Source organism: Salmo salar, chromosome ssa26 (assembly GCF_905237065.1).
Source record: "Salmo salar chromosome ssa26, Ssal_v3.1, whole genome shotgun sequence".
Classification (NCBI taxonomy): domain Eukaryota; kingdom Metazoa; phylum Chordata; class Actinopteri; order Salmoniformes; family Salmonidae; genus Salmo; species Salmo salar.
Window position 1 is genome coordinate 21,679,980 of NC_059467.1, and position 19,776 is coordinate 21,699,755.

Below are 19,776 nucleotides of genomic sequence, written 5' to 3' on the forward strand. Positions count from 1 at the left end.
GTTAGCGATAAACTGAAGTCCAAACTGAACAGAACTACACTCTCTTCTACCATTGTCTTAAATATATTTAATGGTCTCGTTGCAAAAGCTAAATTGTCGCAAGGGAACTTTTATTTATTTATTTTATTTCACCTTTATTTAACCCGGGTAGCAAAGATTATAGCAAACACCACTGAAACGGAATTGGTGCTCGCTAGCTTTGCAAATTCAGCTATTGTTGGAAGCCAGCCAATATGAAACAAACAATTAAAATTACAAAAGGTTGCAGCATATGTTGTGTAAATGGTGAACTCATACAGCTGTCAGCTCTTGTCATTTTAATCCGTTTCACATTTGCTAGCTACCTTTTAGCTCGAAGCCCACATAGAATGATAAAAGATAAGATGATAGAAGCCCATCTCCTACTGTAAATAACCTACACACTGTGTGTGTGTGTAGCCAGCCAGCCAGGTAGAAAAATGGCAGAAAAATAAAAGGCGGACATCGGAGTATTTTTCAGTACACCAAAACGCAAAGTAAGAACCCTAGTAGCCTAATATCTCAAAGACTAGTTGATAAAATGTTCATAAGAAAGAAATGAAATTCTAATGGAAATGTTTCACAATGATGTCATTAGGCAGAGCAGGCAACAGATGGCACACAGACAGCAGAGTTGGGGACAGATATGCAGTGACAGACTGGCAGAGACAGGGAGTCTCAGGTAAGTTTGTTGAGTCTTTGTTTGGCAACATTATAAAAGGTTCTCAATTTTTTTGACTTGTAAAATAGGAACATATTTGGAAAATGCCATGGATACCCCCACTCTCAACTTAAACTGGTGACTGAACTAAGATTTGTTAAAGGCAATGGTATTGCTGTTGTGATTAGTTGTGTAGTTTTGGGTACCGGTAGTTAGGAGTACGGCAAACACCTTATTTCTTTGGTTCCTCAATATACATTTACCATATTACAATGTAGGCTATGTGTTACAGCACTACTTTTGGTGTCCCCCTCAGGAATTGCTCTTGAGAAAATGTCATGTAATTGTCCCCTTCCAAAGTTGATATCAGATTTTCGCCCCTGGCTGAGTGTACAAAACTCCCCCCCGTCGGGGCATGGACTCTGCCAGTTGTCAAAAGCGTTCCACAAGGATGCTGGCCCATGTTGACGCCAATGCTTACCACAGTTGTGTCAAGTTGTCTGTATGTGTTTTTGGGTGGTGGACAATTCTTGATACACACGGGAAACTGTTGAGCGTGAAAAACCCAGCAGGGTTGCAGTTTTTGACACAAACCGGTGTGCCTGACACCTACTACCATAACCTGTTCAAAGGCACTTAAATATTTTGTCCTGCCCATTCAAACTTTGAATGGCACACACACAATCCATGTCTCAATTGTCTCCAAGCTTAAAAAAGCGTATTTAACCAGTCTCCTTCACTTCATCTACACTGATTGAAGTGAATTTAACAAGTGACATCAATAAGGGATCATAGCGTTCACCTGGATTCACCTGGTCAGTCTATGTCATGGAAAGAGCAGGTGTCCTTCATGTTTTGTACACTCACTGTACATTACAATATAGTTTCATTAGCACAGTATCATGACACTCTTTTATGTGTGACGCTCCCTAGCACTAACGTGATTTCATTGGCTAAGATGAAAATCTGGTGCGCCGCTTCATGCATCCTTCGGCGTGAAGTTCGCTGTACGCGAGACATTAGTTAACAGGAAGAAAATGCATTGGTTCTGTTGGATGAAAGATGCAGTAGGAGGGAGTTTTAAAACTGCCTTTCGAATATTAGTTAAGTAAATGCCCTGCGTGATAGCTTGCTTACAATATATCGATGAAACAAACTCAACTTGAATAGCATTCCAGTGTTGGAATGTTGCTTTGAGGACAACTCATTGGTAAGTACATCTGAGCATTCATCAGGACGCTCGTGACAGGAGATAACTAGGTAACTTACTGTACTGTAGCTAGCTAACGTTAGCTAGTCTGCTGATAATCGGGTGAGTTAACTAGCTGACTAGCTAGTTATTGTGCCACCTAACGTTGTGCTAACTAACGTTACTGTAGCTAGCTAACGTAACTATGGGTGGTTGGCCAAAGTTGCCAAGCCAATCCAGTGGCAGAGGTCTAATCGAAAACGGCTTGCATTTACTGCTGACTTGGTATTTTGCACTCCTACACAATCTGATTAAATCAAATTGGAGTAGGAACTCTAAGAGATATAGCTAGCTACTCTATTGTAGTTTAGTCTCCGTATGTAATGCATACAGCAGGTTATGGTACAATGAGTAGTTGTGTATTTTTCGTTTCACTTTCCCGTGGTGTCCTCACTTTACAGACGCTCCCTACGCTTGAAACCATCCCAGCTTTCAGCCCGCCTCCAACGGCTGGAGCACAGGACCTCATTGCTGGGTGGCTGCTTACTGTGTTCTGGCTCACGGGGAGACGAACTGTACTGACCACTGACCCCGTAGTTGGCACAGCCTTCCCAGGGTTGCAACTATCCCTGCGGTTGCACTGGACTAGGACGGTCGTGGGCATAGGCCCAGTGCTTTACAGAATTTAGGGAAACCTCCCATTCACTATATCATCCAACCGATTCAGACTGGTTATGGAGCTGGAGGTGAGCCGAACCGAGCTGGAAGGTTCCGATGCTCCCCAGTCTCAGAGACACGAGAGGAGCCTCGGACTTCTCACCACGAAGTTCGTTACTTTGCTGCAGGAAGCGAAGGACGGGGTGCTCGATCTCAAAGTAGTGAGTGATGGGCTGCATCCCTTTTGACTGTCTGACTGTAAGAATTGTTAGATATGGTTTGTTTATGTTTTAGTATCATCGCAAAGTCTAATCTTCTAACATATATAAGTCTGAGCACTGCGTGGTTTGGTTGATATTGCTGCATTGTGTTGTAACAGATGTGCAACAAACTCCAAGGAGATGCATGTGGAATATGACATGCACACAGACACCCACACCAGGGTTTCCGTTAGAAAAATGTGTCCGGGAAGATTTCAATTAACATGAAATAGGTGTAGACTAACAGTGTAATGCTTAAAGGGATACTTCGGGATTTTGACAACCCTTTATCTACTTCCCCAGAGTCAGATGAACTCGTGGATAACATTTTTATGTCTCTGTGTCCAGTATGAAGGAAGTTGGAGGTAGTTTTGCGAGCCAATGCTAACGTTAACTAGTGTTAGCGCAATGACTGGAAGTCTATGTGCTAGCAGACACAATATACTTCCAGTGTTTATGGTAACGCTAGTTAACAAATGTGCTAGCACTAGTTATCAACTTCCTTCAAACTGCAAGCAGAGACATTAAAATGGTATCCACGAGTTCATCAGACTCTGGGGAAGTAGATAAAGGGCCTCATTGCCAAAATCCCGAAGTATCTCAATAAATGGCGAATGCAAGGCATGCTTCAATTACTAGTTGAGAAATAAAGCAATAGTAGCTATTTATAATCATCACCATCAAAACCGTTTTTAACATGTGATTGCATTTAGAATTGTTGCGCAATGGCACTCCAGAAGCAACGAGCGGAGGATCTGCAGCAGCAGCTCTAGCGCTGTCTGACAAGTGGTATTCCGTAAAAAAATGGGCTCTGTATGCTGTGCACGTGTAATAAATAAGCTACATGACGACTAACGAAAATACACACTTCCCAATTTAATTCCACAAAATGTTGTACATTGAAGCTGCACTATGCAGAAATCAATCCCCTGTTTCCTGGTTGCAAAAATTCTAATTGTTTGCCTTATTTCAATTTATGTTACAAAACAAGCAAGTATCGTGTGGAGAATCATTCTACCATCTAAACCGCTATGATATATGTTTTCCATAATCAAAAATATTGTATTTTCAGCTGTTTGAAGCTGGTGTACAAAACTAAGAACAGGAAGCATAGAAATACCGCACATAGAACAGATCTACCACTTCTTAACTTCGCGGGGATTGATTTAACAACACCCAGTGAAATAGCAGTGCGCCAAATTCAAAAACAGAAATACTCACAATAATAATTCATAAATCATACAAGTGTTATACATCCGTTTAAAGATTAACTTCTTGTTAATCCAGCCACAGTGTCAGATTTCAAAAAGGCTTTACGGTGAATTATCTGAGGACAGCACCCAGCATACCAACACATGAAAATCACATTTCAACCCGCCAGGCACGACACAAAAGTCATAACATCACAAATGGTCCTTTTGTTCGATAAATTCTGTCGTTATAGCCCGAAAATGTCAATTTATTTGGTGCATTTGATTCAGAAAATACACCGGTTCCAACTCGCGCAACATGACTACAAAATATCTAATAAGTTACCTGTAAACGCTGTCGAAACATTTCAAATAACTTTCCTAATCCAACTTTAGGTATTTTAAAACGTAAATAATCGATAAAATGTAAGACTGGATAAACTGTGTTCAATACCGAATAAAAATAACGTGAAGCGTGTGACCTGGAGCGCGCATCAAAACATTAGAGAGCACTAGGCTGGACCCTTGTTCTGAATAACCGTACTTCTACATTTCTCTAAAGAAAAACATCAACCAATTTCTAAAGACTGTTGACATCTAGTGGAAGCAATAGGAACTGCAACCAAGTGCCACAGAAATCTAGGTTCCCATAGAAAACCGATTGAAAACAGTCACCTCAACAACAAAAAAATTCCTGGATGGTTTGTCCTTGGGGTTTCGCCTGCCAAATGAGTTCTGTTATACTCACAGACAAACTTTAGTGTTTTCTATCCAAATCTACCAATTATATGCATATCCAAGCTTCTGGGCCTGAGTAGCAGGCAGTTTACTTTGGGCACACTTTTCATCCGGACATGAAAATAGTGCCCCTAGCCTTAAGAAGTTTTAAACTTGCTTTCAATAATGACAGATCTTTAACTTACATTTCTATGTGAATTTGGTCTGTTCTAAAAGTTACATATTGCAGCTTTAGCCTATAGACCGATAAGCATGACAGTCAAATGTATTTTCATCAACTGTTATTTTCATCAATGAATAAAAAGTATTATTTGTAATGGGATTGTTTTTTCTCCCAGTCAATTTGACCAGCAACAATTTTATCTGATTTTAATTTTTTTATTTGCCAAAAGCCGGCAATTACACATGCACTGTGATCATGATGATTTACACTCTAAAATAAAATAGAAGCGTAAACTCTAATATAAAACTAAGTGTTAAACTGTTACATTATCTAGGTTACTGTCAGTAAGAATTTCAAGGAATAAGAGGGTAAAACACAGAAAGAGTGTGTGTGCAAAAGAGACAAGCCGTGTCTCATCGCTCAGTGGGTGGCTCTGTCACGGTCTGTCATTATTGTCCACATTGTTTAGTCCCCCCTCTGATAGGCTCATAGGGTTGTGACCTTTCCTATTATTGGCTATCAGGGCTATGACCCATCCAGTGATATGTCTCACAGGCTCTGACCTTTGTGATTTGTTATTAACCCCACACTAGATATGCATCCCACTAAGGAAAATAGCCTAGATAGGGACATTTGGGTGCTTGCATTTTAAAATCATTCATTAAGTTATTTTGCTTCTGATCAGAGATGGTGACCTTTGACAGTTGTGTTGTGAGTAATGTCGTTTTTCCTGCTCTTATAGGCAGCAGACACCCTGGCCGTCAGACAGAAGAGGCGCATCTATGACATCACCAATGTACTGGAGGGCATTGGCCTGATCGAGAAGAAGTCAAAGAACAGTATTCAGTGGAAGTGAGTGTGTGTGTATGTTCGCGCGCTTGTATGTTTGTAGGTATGCACACAGTATGTGCTTACATTTCATTGCACTATCTGTCTAAGGGGAGCTGGCCCAGGCTGTAACACAAGGGAGATTGGTGACAGGCTGATTGACCTGAAGTCGGAGCTTGAAGATCTGGATATGAGGGAAAGTGAGCTGGACCAGCAGAGGGTGTGGGTCCAACAAAGCATCAAGAATGTGACCGAGGACACACACAATAGTCCATATCCTTACTATGTACCCACATACTCATACCTACACCAACATCTAAATTGTTACCCCAACCTAACCTTACATAGGTATCCATGTCAGTCCACAGTCCACACCAGTAGAAACTTTTAGACAAGAGCTGCAGTGCTGTCTTGTCTGTACAATAGCAGAGGATACACTTGCCAGCATTAATACTGTTATAATACTCTGTTAAGGTGTGTGTCTGACCTTAACTCTGACCAACTCTGGCCTATGTTAATCATGAGGACATCTGCAGCTGCTTCAAAGGTGATACCCTCTTGGCGGTGCGTGCTCCCTCTGGTACGCAGCTGGAGGTGCCCATACCTGAAGCTGTAAGTTGGATTTGTTTCTGCCACCTCCTCCCCCTAGTCAGTCTGTCAGTCTTCTCAGGGTGAAAGTAAGTGTGTGTGTGTTTGTCTCCACTTTTAGGTTGAAAACGGTCCGAGGAAGTATCAGATCCATCTGATGAGTGCTGCTGGGCCCATTGATGTTCTGCTCATCAACAAGGACCCAGTTAACGCAACACCTGTGGTGCTGCCAGTCCCGCCCCCTGAGGAAATGCTGCAGAACGCCAAGTCTGCTGCAGCCTCTGCAGACACAACCACTAACACACCCACTCACACATTTGTCGAGACCACCCAGTGTCTGGCCACCGGCAAGCCTAAAGCACATTCAGCAGCTAAGCCATCAGGTGACCTCACTGTTATATCTCTCATGCTCTATGAAAATGTTTTGTCTGCTAAACTCTCAATACAATATCATTGAATTGTCCCATGTCTACCTCTGTGTCCATCTCTCTCTCTCTCTCTCTCTCTCTACCTCTATCTCCCTCTACCTCTACCTCTCTCTCTCTACCTCTACCTACCAGACACCTCCAGCACTGAAAAACCTGCTCCACAACCACCATCATTGGACACCCGATCCCTCCAGTCTTCTGCTTCGTTGGACAACAACGTGACTGTCTTTGAACCAATCAAATCCGATTCATCTGACTGTGAGTTAGAATTCAATGTATCTGTGTGTGTGTGCGCATGTTGTGGGGTAGCAGCAATAGGGTTGGGCGATATTACGATAGTATCGGATATCGAAGATTATTGACAGCCAGCGTCGACGGTGATGACATTGTGATGTGAAAGATGCTGTATAAAGCCAAAGCCTATTTTATTTTTCATAGAGGACACTCCGGTGTCTAATTATTTTAAAAGTCAAATGTTGTCTCTTCTCTCCATTTGATATGAATATGACTTAAGTTTTTATGCATGCTGGCTTTCTCCTCCCGCCGTGCTACTTCATGATCAAACAATTAGCTTAGAACGCCGTTAGATAAATTCTCAAAGTTTTAGGTTGTTTTTGAAAAACCTTAAAACATGATAGGCCTAAGGTAATAATGAAAGAGGTAGAACAAACAATAACAAGATAGACAAATCTAATGAGTAGTTTGAACAAACCTTACAGTTGGACAAAGCTTAGTCTTCTATAAAGTAATGCATGCAACCCTCCTTCTTTCCGTTGTGAGCCAAACGGCTAAAAGCCAAATCCCACTAATTAAAATAGCCTATCAAAAGCATGAAGTTAAAATTATAAATACTATTTACCAAATAGGCTATTCTAATGAAGTGTTTAACATCCTAAAGTTGCAGCTTTCAAATGCAGTCTATAGGCGATTCTTCTCTATCACAGGTTTATTTTAAATAACATATGTTACAGGCAACAACAAGTCAAATTGAGTAAACAATATCAATATGGAAAAATGTAATGAGAAGTCAAAAGAACTTACAGCTGTGCAAAGCTTAAGAAAGAAATGTGTAGAGTAGGCCAATTTCCATAGCCTATAATTAGCAATGTAGTCCCCAACCTACCTATACAACATATAGAAAGAAACCTTGGCTAATAAGGGAGGAAGATTAGGCAAAACTTGTGAGTTATTGAATAATTATCCAGTTATGGGGACAGCGGAATTGCATGCTCTGCAGCTGGGCCCTTGATAATTTACAACCCATCACATGACGCACAGCCAGCGAGGATCCTTGACTGTCACTTGCACTTCGGCACACAGACTAGGGCTGGGCGATTTGAAATGAATTGGATAAATTAGAATGTATGTTTTTGCGCGATATTCCAAATACCTGTATTGCGGATCATTTTTTTATGAGTGTTTATGTGCGCTTGTCTTTTTGGTCCCGGCTCTATCTATAATATATATATTAATTATGCATGACAAGATGCTCATGTCTCTGCCCTGACAATGGGAGTCGTTGTCCCAAAGGTGGGAAGGCAGGCGACAAGCTTACGTCTAAAATAAGCCCATAGAAATGCATTGGGCTTATTTTGGACAGATTTTTGCGAGAGAAACGTTTTGTCAACATTTGTCAAACCTCTCACTCCGCCTCTTCCTCTCTATTTACACATACACACCAAGCCCCTCCCCTGCCACTCAGAATAACAAAGATGAGAGATCACTTCTTCCTCTCTGACAAACAGGTTTCAACTCGTTATTTGAATTTTGGTCCAACAGAATGGGTCATATGGACACTGAAACACATTGAGACATTATTTTACTGTAATAGTGGAAGTTAACCTTTCTAATGATAGCCTTTTTATGTCTCAACTCCTCAAATTGCTCGCAGAGCGGACACTACTAAAACAGGAGTATCAATGAACATTGGTTCTGGAAAATGAATGTTCAGTTTGTCACGCACGCATTGTGGTACCACGTACAGCTAGCAGAATTTTCTGCTAGCAGTCTAATTTGTTTGAGACCTGTGTAAATGTTCTTCAGCGTCTCATCCCGTCACCGGGATCAAAATCCAGCGAAAAATCATATCGCCAATTAGCATAAAAAAAAAATCATAATTAAAAAAAAAATATATATATTTTTTTTTTATAGATACACCTCTCCTGAATCGACCCACGTCGTCCGATTTCAAAAAGGTTTTACAGGAAAAGCAAATCATTAGATTATATTAGATGAGTCCATCGTAAAAAGCAGCTTCATAGCCATTTTCCGACCAACCACTTGCATCACATATAATCAAAAAACAGCTAAATGCAGCACTAACCTTTTACAAACTTCATCAGATGGCACCCCTAGGACATCATGTTATACAATGCATGCATTCTTTTGTTCAATAAAGGTCATATTTATATATAAAAACAGCATTTTACATCTCTGTCTGAGGTTCACTACATAATTTCCCCTCAAAAGCGTCCCGGTAAACAATGCTACATTTCCCTAAATTACTATCCTATAACGATTTTTTAAATGTATATTGTCAATCTAACATTTATAGATGAATATCTCTTGAGAACACCCGTCATACCAGATTTTAAATTAACTTTACTGGGTAATCACACTTTGCGATAAAAGGAGATGCGATACTCGGAAAATTAGCTAATATACAGAGCTCGGCGCCATCTTGGAAAGAATCGCATGTCACATCTTATCTTGTATAATATTGTCAATAATCGCCTACCTTTAGTTGTCTTCATCAGAAAGCATCCCAGGTCCACAACAGATGTATTTTCGGTCAAAAAGTCCATACTTCACGTTCCATTAGCCTGATGTTGGTAGCGCGTCCTATGGCTCTCTCCAAGCGCAGGGCTGAAGTTCAGAATAAAATGCAATGCTCCCGCATGTAGGTTCGTTCAAACATGTCAAACGTTGTATAAAATAAATCTTCAGGGCCTGTAACACCAAGAGAGCCAATAAGATTCGAGGGGGATGATGTCATGGCCTTTAAAACCGTATCCAAAGGTGGGGGCAGACATGGCCGCCGGCGTCATAATGGTGATGGCCCATCCCCTGTGACCAATTTCAAACTCGTGTCATTCACTGAGTTTTGACTCTATAAGGCTCAAACCACTGTGAAAGGACTGGCGACATCTAGTGGAAGCAATAGGAAGTGCTCACTGAACCATTGTTAACGGTGTGATTAATAAGGAAAGATGAGAAGTCGAGTCCACAATTCAGAATTCCACTTCCTGTTTCAATCGGTCTCGGGGTTTTGACTGCCATTTGAGTTCTGTTATACTCACAGACACCATTCAAACAGTTTTAGAAACTTTAGAGTGTTTTCTATCCATATATAATAAGTATATGCATGCCCTAGCTTCTGAGTTTGATTAGTAGGCCGTTGAAAATGGGAAAGATTTCTTTTCAAAATGCGCTGTGGCGCCCCCTATCCTACGGTATCCTCAAGAGGTTAATGCCTGCTACAAGAAGTTAGTCATTATTAGTGAATGTACATTATGCATGGTTCTGGTAAAATTTGTAACAAAAAGGCAATTTTCATAAACTGACTTGAAAGCCAGATCAGTGATTATTGCAAAAAAGCAGGTTAAATTATTTAGATTAAGTTAATATTGGGTTGTATGGTTGTGGAAGGTGTATTTTTAGCCTTGGTATAATTTCATAAGACCTGAATCCATTAGATTATTGCTGACTGGTTGAAATGCAGTGTATTTGCTCTTTTAATTGTACAACAAAGCTTATTTAGTGAACTTAAAAAAAAAAATCAAGGTATATATTGTGAATTGCCCATAGGTTTGAAAGAATCGAGAGATGATTTTGTGGCAATGTCGCCCAGACCTAATAGCGGCACACACCTCTTTCGTGCCACAGATCCAACTGAGAAGAATACACTACGGAAAAAGAGTTGGCTCCAAGATATATTTTGTCAATATATATTTTGTCCTTTTTTAGCAGTCTTTTATAAAAAAAAATTTTTAAACCGTACAATTGTTGGGTTGGCCAATAGGGGGCGATACCATTGTACATTACAATGTTTTATGGGTACTTAATCACGATAGGACAAAGGTTGACCGCCCAACCATAAGCAGCAATGTGATGGAGGCAGATAAACCTTGGCACTGGGCTAGCATTCCAATGGTCTCTCTCTTACACACACACACACACACACACACACACACACACACACACACACACACACACACACACACACACACACGCGCGCGTGCTTAAAGTACCAGTCAAAATTTGGACACACCTCTTCATTCAAGGGTTTTTCTTTATTTTTACGATTTTCTAGTGAAGACATCAAAACTATGAAATAACACATGGAATCATGTAATAACCAAAAAAACTGTTAAACAAATCAAAATATATTTGAGATTCTTCAAAGTAGCCACCCTTTGTCTTGATGACAACTTTGCACACACTTGGCATTCTCTCAACCAGCTTCATGAGGCAGTCACCTTGAATGTGTTTCAATTAACAGGTGTGCCTTGTTAATTTGTGGAATTTCTTTCCTTAATGCGTTTGAGCCAATCAGTTGTGTTGTGACGAGGTAGGGGTGATATACAGAAGATAGCCCTATTTGGTAAAATACCAAGTCCATATTATGGCAAGAACAGCTCATATAAGCAAAGCGAAATGACAGTCCATCATTACTTTAAGACATGAAGGTCAGTCAATCTGGAAAATGTCAAGAACTTTGAAAGTTTATTCAAGTGCAGTCGCAAAAACCATCAAGCGCTATGATGAAACTGGCTCTCATGAGGACCGTCACAGGAAAGGAAGGCCCAGAGTTACCTCTGCTGCAAGATGGGCTTCCGAGTGGCGCAGCGGTCTAAAGCACTGCATCTCAGTGCTAGAGGCGTCTCTACAGACACCCTGGTTCGAATCCAGGCTGTATCACAACCGGCCCTGATTGTGAGTCCCATAGGGCGGCGCACAATTGGCCCAGCGTCATCCGGGTTTGGCCGGTGTAGGCCGTCATTGTAAATAAGAATTTGTTCTTAACTAACTTGCTTAGTTAAATAAAATAAAAGATAAGGTCATTAGAGTTAACTGCACCTCAGATTTCGGCCCAAATAAATGCTTCAGAGTTCAAGTAACAGACACATCTCTATATCAGCTGTTCAGAGGAGACTGTGTGAATCAGGCCTTCATGGTCGAATTGCTGCAAAGAAACCACTACTAAAGGACACCAATAAGAAGAAACTTACTTGGGCAAAGAAACATGAGCAGTGGACATTAGACCTGTGGAAATCTGTCCTTTGGTCTGGTGAGTCCAAATGTGAGATTTTTTGGTTCCTGCCGCCGTGTCTTGGGGAGACGCAGAGTAGGTGAACAGATGATCTCCGCATGTGTGGTTCCCGAAGCATGGAGGAGGTTGTGTGATGGTGTGGGGGTGCTTTGCTGGTGACACTGTCTGTGGTTTATTTAGAATTCAAGCCAAACTTAACCAGCATGGCTACCACAGGATTCTGCAGCGATACGCCATCCCATCTGGTTTTCGCTTCGTGGGACTATTGATTTGTTTTTCAACAGGGAAATGACCCAACACGCCTCCAGGCTGTGTAAGGGCTATTTGACCAAGAAGGAGAGTGATGGAGTGCTGCTTCAGATGACCTGTTTTGGGATGAGTTGGACCACAGAGTGAAGAAAAGGCAGCCACCAAGTGCTCAGCATATGTGGCAACTCCTTCAAGACTGTTGGGAAAGCATTCCAGGTGAATCTGGTTGAGAGAATGCCAAGACTGTGCAATGCAGTCATCAAGGCAAAGGGTGGCTTCTTTGAAGAATCTAAAATATATTTTGATTTAACTTTTTTGATTACTACATGATTCCATATGTGTCACTTCATAGTTGGTCTTCACTAGTCTACAATGTAGAAAATAGTAAAAAAATAAAATAATTAATGAGTAGGTGTGTCCAAACTTTTGACTGGTACTGTACGTACATTGTTTATCTGTTTTAGTAAGCACACACTTCCGACCACAGTGTTTTTTTGTTTTTTTTACATTAAAACCCTGGCTATGCCCAATGCACTGTAACACAGGAAGCATCTGTGTGGCAACAAACAGTGTATAAAGCCTGCCTGCTATAGAAATGTGTGTGTGCGCAAACTGTTTTAATTTTTGGTTGTTTAATGAACATACACAGGAAAACAGTGTGTAAATTGGCTCTACCTTATAAAAACAACCTCTAATGTACTTGTATGGTGTCTATATTGTGCCTTGTGTTTTTCAGTGCTGGATTTCCCCAAATACTTTTCTGACATGTTTGACTCTGCTAAAGGTACTGCGTGTGACTCTTGTGTGTGCATGTGTATCATGTCTTAAACTTGATTTAAATGTATCCAAACAGACCCTTGCTTTGCATTTCAGGAAATTGAAGTTAATGATAAATTGTGACTTTGTGTATAGCAGACACTCTCTCACCTCTTTGTGTGTGTGTGTGTGTGTGTAGAGATGGTGAGTGCAGATCTACTAGAGGAACTTATGGCGTCAGAAGGTAAGAGTCTAAAACGGATTGTGTTATAAACCCCCTGTACTTTGACTTGATGATTCCAGTTATGTTTATATCCCTCTACCAGTGTTTTCTCCACTCCTCCGCCTCTCTCCCCCCCCGGGTGACCATGACTACATCTATAACCTGGATGAGAGTGAGGGCCTCTGCGACCTCTTTGACGTCCCCGTCCTCAACCTTTGACCTCTGAACCTTGCCACAAGGCTCACATGAAGAGGCCTTTTTTTTTAAGAAAGCCAAGAACAGTTTTTAAACAATTCTTTGAGTACTAACTAACCGATGAAGTGGTCTATTTTTGGAGTCTTGTAATATAAGCTGAATTGATAAACAAACAGTTTTTGATAATTTTCATACTCTTTATTTTTGTCACGTCCTCTTCGTTGATGTCTGAACAGGGAGATGATGCAACTTATCCTGGAGAGCAGCCATCCCCTACTGGCTTATAAGCTTTAATGATGTCATGTAATGTATTTTTGTATCTGCTACTGAAGTGGCAGTGGATGTGTTTTTAGAAGTTGAGTTGTGATCCATTTGGAGTGAGTAAAGATGGCTTGGGTTGAGGGAAGGATAGTAAATTAATGGGATGCTCAAGGCAAAATCATCTGACACCTTGGCACTTATGTACATCTGAAACTGTTGGATAGTAAGCAATAAGACAATTCCATCTAGTTTTTTAGAGGGCAAGGTAGAGCTATTGCCATATCGCAGACTTATTTGATCCTTTCAGATCTACATGGTGACTAAGGGTAGGGAGGGATAGGTGCTGTGAGGAGCTTCATTGTTTGTCTACGGTCAATGAGCTCTGCATGTGAGGAGTGCAGCTACTCCATTGCCCACATAGTGGTGCTAGAGTCACAGCGGGAAGAGAAGATCAGCTCCCTCACCTGCCGCAACCTAGTCTCTCCTATGAGTCAGGCACACAAGACCAGCCACAATATACTGACAACATGTAAATCCATTAAAAGCCGTTACCAGTCCTAATCTATTGATACTATTGATGAGGCTTCCAGTTCTCTTCAGTTGCTGGTGCATTTTATATCTTGTCTGTTTCTCCCTCTAAGTCTGTGTACATGTGGAGCACATTTGTTGTTGTATTTCTCACAAGTCTCAACACTGATTTCTATTGTAAAATGCTCTTTATTTTGGTGTATTTTTATAGTGAACTGACACTTTCAAGGAACAGTACGGTACACACATTTTTTTGTCTCTGTTTTTTTTTTTTTACATCCGAATCCAGATTCAACTATGATATGTGTTCGTTCAGGAAGTTCAGAACTGAATATTTTTCAAGTTTAGTGTAAAATCTTCTGTATCATTTGTATTGTTTGGTTGTATTGCATATTGCTGTTTGTAACCTGCTCATGTTCTGATGAGTAAATTCATGATTTCACATCGGGGCGAACTGGAACCAGAAATCGGCCCTGGGAATTTTTGTCACCCCGGCCTATCTGTTCGGGGCCGTATATTTTTGGTCAGTGTCTGTGAAATGGGACAGCAGGAAATAAGCAAAATTATTGTGAGAGAAATTTAAATAGATATGCTAAACTATTCTACAGGTGATATATTGGTTCTATACATAAATGTGTTAATTTTTCTATATTATAGGGGGTTACAATTAGTATATCCCTTATCTCTTTCAATTCTGCAATGTGTAAGTTGCAGATTGACACTCACACCCGTCTTTGTTATCCTATGTGCAAACAAACTCGGCATGTAGCCACAAATCTACTGAGTAAACTTGCCTATATGTTTTTATATGCTAAATGAGGCTCAGAGGATATTCATTTTAAGAATGGGCAGTCATTCCTGATTACCAATATGAATGAAAAAGAATATATAAAATCTTTGGAATTTTGTCTTTTATTACATCACACAACAGACACACTTTTGTCTACTTAGTTGACACCATGAGAAGCATAGTATTATGTTATGTGGTTGGAATGGCTGTATGTGGCTGTTAAGTGGACAGTAGCTTTCAAACAGGCTGAGGCAATTTAGAGTGAGTCAAGGATACAACTTTAGAGTTTTACAGTGGTGTAAAAATGATTTATAGTACAATTTAAGTAGTTTTTTTTTACAACTTTTACTTGACTACATTCTTAAAGAAAATAATGTACTTTTGGTCCATACATTTTCCCTGACACCCAAAAGTACTCGTTACATTGTAAGTGGTTAGCAGGACAGAAAAATGGTCAAATTCACGTACTTATCAAGAGAACATCCTGGTCATCCCTACTGCCTCTGATCTGGTGGACTCACTAAACTTGATGTCTGTGTTGTGGTGTGCCCCTGGCTATTTGTAAAAAAAAATAATTAAACCAAGAATATTGTGCCTTCTGGTTTCCTTAATATAGGCAATTTTAAATGATTTATAATTTTAAGTTTGATACTTAAGTATATTTTTGCAATTACATTTACTTTTCATACTGAAGTATATTTAAAATGAAATACTTTTAGACTTACTCAAGTAGTATTTTACTAGGTCATTCACTTTTACTTGAGTCATTTTCTATTAAGGTATCTTTACTTTTACTCAAGAATGCCAATTGGGTACTTTTTCCACCACTTGGAGTTCAATCTTTCAATGAATTCATGACCCGCTCCATTCTCAGAGTTGTAAGTGACTGCTTGCTAAATTCTTTAGGGCTATCTGATAGTCAAAACTGTTCACTGCTCTGGCACCCCAATGGTGGAACAAGCTCCCTCACGACGCCAGGACAGCGGAGTCCATCACCACCTTCCGGAGACACCTGAAACCCCACCTCTTTAAGGAATACCTGGGATAGGATAAAGTAATCCTTCTAACCCCCCCCCCAAAAAAAGAGAAAAAGATATAGATGTACTATTGTAAAGTGGTTGTTCCACTGGATATCATAAGGTGAATGCACCAATTTGTAAGTCGCTCTGGATAAGAGCGTCTGCTAAATGATGTAAATGTAAATGACTGAAGGTGACAGACTGACATTTGAGCTTGGCTGAAGCACTGTAACTAAAGTAGCGGAGCAGTTTCACAATTGAAGAAATTAAACAAGTGTTTTTGGCCACCTGTCAATCATGACGTAGTGGTGGAACAGAGGGTAGTGTATATGGCCCAGTACATCACTGGGGCCAAGCTCCCTGCCATCCAGGACCTCTATACCAGGCAGTGTCAGAGGAGTGCCCTAAAAATTGTCATAGACTCCAGCCACCCAGTCATAGACTGTTCTCTCTGCTACCGCATGGCAAACAGTACCAGAATCACAAAGTCTGAGACCAAAAGGCTCCTGAAAAGCTTCTACCCCCAAGCCATGAGACTGCTGAACAGTTAATCAAATGGCTACCCAGATTATTTACATTGACCCCCTGTTTTTTGCACTGACTATCTTTCCTTGACTCTATGCACACTCAGACTCTACCCACACACTCACACATACTACACTGACATTCCAACACACACACACACACACATTTTTCTTCCTTTTTAACTCTGCATTGTTGGGAAAGGGCTCGTAATTAAGAGTTTCACAGTAAAGTCTGCACCTGTTGTATTCGGCGCATGTGACAAATAACATTTAATTTGATTTGTATGAAAGATAAGAGTCACTCTGCACACTGTTCAGTCCGCTCTACAAGTAGGTTGAGCTGGAGAAATGGTTAAACTCAAACGTAATTCAACCTTCCCTGATCGGAACCCCTCTCTACTTGTTTGTGGTTCTTTTTTATTTTCAATTCTTAGGTTTGTGACTGCTTGCCACATTCTTTAAGGCTATCTGACTGAAGGTGATAAGACTAATATTTGAGCTTTGTTGAAGCAGTGTAACTGAAGCAGCTGAGGAGTTACACAATTGAAGAAATATATGAAAGATAAGAGTCACCCTGCACACTACTCAATTGGCCTCACAAATAGGTTGAGCTGGAGAAATGGTTATACTCAAACTCAACTGTTCCTGATCGGATCTCCTCTCTAGTTGTTTGTGGTTCTTTTTAGTTTAATTTAATACCAACGGCAGTCTCAACAGCTGTAGCCTATAGGCTATTGTTCATAAGTGTCCATAGATTTAATAAAAATGCTACATATCGCCTAGCCTCTATGAAGTCAATATGAACTACTTACTAGAACTTCTACGTTTACGTTAGTCATATCTGTCTCTTAGATCGCAAATGTCACAGACACATACTTTATGTTGACTAATAGTAATTTTTGTGACAATTTAAAAACCTATTAGCCCATATGAAGTGTTTTTAACAGTTTTAAAGCATAGCCCAATCCATATAAAAACATTGCCTGAACTCACATCTAATGGTATTACTGATGCAGAAATTATTTTATTGAAGTACCTGACATATATTTATGTTTTTTTATTTAAAATATGTCATCAGTTGAAATGAGCTGTTCTGAGTGCTGGCTGACGACTTCAAATGGGTGCTGGCCAGTCAAGTAATGGCGCAGACTGCTGTCCTATCTGTGTTATTGCATGTTACAGATTCCTCCCTTTCGCGAGTTGAACAGGAGTCAGGTTTGGGCACCCAGTCTTCAATTGCTTGCCTTCAAACTGGTATAGATACCAAAGAGAAATCCAACTATAACTTTGTTTAAAGTGCTGTGGTTTGTGGCCTGATCTAGGTCATATAATAATGCATATTAAAATAGAAATATTATGATAATATTAGAAAAATTATAATACATCATAAAATGGAACTGCAGCATAAACAGACAATGTGTGTGTGTGTAGGTGGCTTCTCTTTAAATGGTGAACAACTCTAATAAAAAAGTTGAATGAACTCCATTTGAGTGCAATTATTAGTGGTGAACACTGTGTTCAACCACAGGTTCGTAATCCCCTAATAGGCTAAATAGGCTGTAAACTCAGAGTAAGAAAATATCCCTCCTCATAAACACTGTCTGACTGCTAGTGTTCAAAGCAGTCCAATGTGTGTGGGTGGCGTCTAAGACTCAGCAAATATCCCTGGGTGGTGTGGTTGCAGGGGCGAAAATCTGATATCAACTTTGGAGGGGACAATTACATGACATTTTCTCAAGAGCAATTCCTGAGGGGGACACCAAAAGTAGTGCTGTAACACATAGCCTACATTGTAATATGGTAAATGTATATTGAGAAACCAAAGAAATAAGGTGCTTGCAGTACTCCTAACTACCGGTACCCAAAACTACACAACTAATCACAACAGCAATACCATTGCCTTTAACAAATCTTAGTTCAGTCACCAGTTTAAATTGAGAGTGGGGGTATCCATGGCATTTTCCAATTATGTTCCTATTTTACAAGTCAAAAAAATTGAGAACCTTTCATAATGTTGCCAAACAAAGACTCAACAAACTTACCTGAGACTCCCTGTCTCTGCCAGTCTGTCCCTGCATATCTGTCCCCAACTCTGCTGTCTGTGTGCCATCTGTTGCCTGCTCTGCCTAATGACATCATTGTGAAACATTTCCAATAGAATTTCATTTCTTTCTTATGAACATTTTATCAACTAGTCTTTGAGATATTAGGCTACTAGGGTTCTTACTTTGCGTTTTGGTGTACTGAAAAATACTCCGATGTCCCTCTTTTATTTTTCTGCCATTTTTCTACCTGGCTGGCTGGCTACACACACACACAGTGTGTAGGTTATTTACAGTAGGAGATGGGCTTCTATCATCTTATCTTTTATCATTCTATTTGGGCTTCGACCTAAAAGGTAGCTAGCAAATGTGAAACGGATTAAAATGACAAGAGTTGACAGCCGTATGAGTTCCCCATTTACACAACATATGCTGCAACCTTTTGTAATTTTAATAGTTTGTTTCATATTGGCTGGCTTCCAACAATAGCTGAATTTGCAAAGCAAGCGAGCACCAATTCCGTTTCAGTGGTGTTTGCTATAATCTTTGCTACCCGGGTTAAATAAAATAAATAAATAAAAGTTCCCTTGCGACAATTTAGCTTTTGCAATGAGACCATTAAATATATTTAAGACAATGGTAGAAGAGAGTGAAGTTCTGTTCAGTTTGGACTTCAGTTTATCGCTAACCTTATCACAGGGACTTTGAAGCACTAACTTACATCATCTGCATGCTGATCTTGGAATAAATTGACGATAGCAAAGATTCCATCTTTGACGAGGCCACATAAATGGAATAGGTACTAGCTAGCTTAATAGTTCATATTTGCGCGCTAGCTCTGCATATTCAGCTAGTGTGTGTGCGCGATTGACTGGATTAACCTCACGTCAGTTCCGTTCATTGAGTGCCTTTCAGACAGTAGACACGACCCCTCTGTTACCTTGCCAACTAAGGAACTGGCAGTGGATCAAACCATTGTGAGGCAAAGGGTGGGGGGTTGCAATCTTTTGAAACTTAAAAACGGGCTATTAAGTGTCTATAATCAGCACAATTGTTTCATTGCGTATTATTAATATTATTTAAATTACATAGTTATGTTTCAGTGATATATTGGGGGGGACAAATCATATTTTTCCCAGGATGGGGGGGTCGTGTCCCCCCGTCCCCCCTGGGATTTCCGCCCCTGTGTGGTTGGTA

At 40.2% G+C, this 19,776-nt stretch overlaps 1 protein-coding gene across 2 annotated transcripts; it reads left to right on the forward strand.

Annotated features, from left to right (window-relative positions):
* Window positions 1–1,637: 1,637 nt before the first annotated feature.
* LOC106587399 (transcription factor E2F4) lies at window positions 1,638–15,098 on the forward strand. 2 transcript variants are annotated; one of them, XM_014175754.2, is made up of 10 exons: window positions 1,638–1,889; window positions 2,330–2,746; window positions 5,619–5,728; window positions 5,816–5,977; window positions 6,208–6,316; window positions 6,414–6,675; window positions 6,853–6,978; window positions 12,978–13,025; window positions 13,197–13,241; window positions 13,324–15,098. In XM_014175754.2, exons 2-10 carry the CDS (start codon window positions 2,603–2,605, stop codon window positions 13,437–13,439), a joined length of 1,122 nt encoding a protein of 373 aa, XP_014031229.1. In that variant the 5' UTR covers window positions 1,638–1,889; window positions 2,330–2,602; the 3' UTR covers window positions 13,440–15,098. The 2 variants fall into 2 exon arrangements, with proteins under 2 accessions (XP_014031229.1, XP_014031230.1); XM_014175755.2 differs by having other exon boundaries at window positions 13,197–13,201.
* Window positions 15,099–19,776: the final 4,678 nt, after the last annotated feature.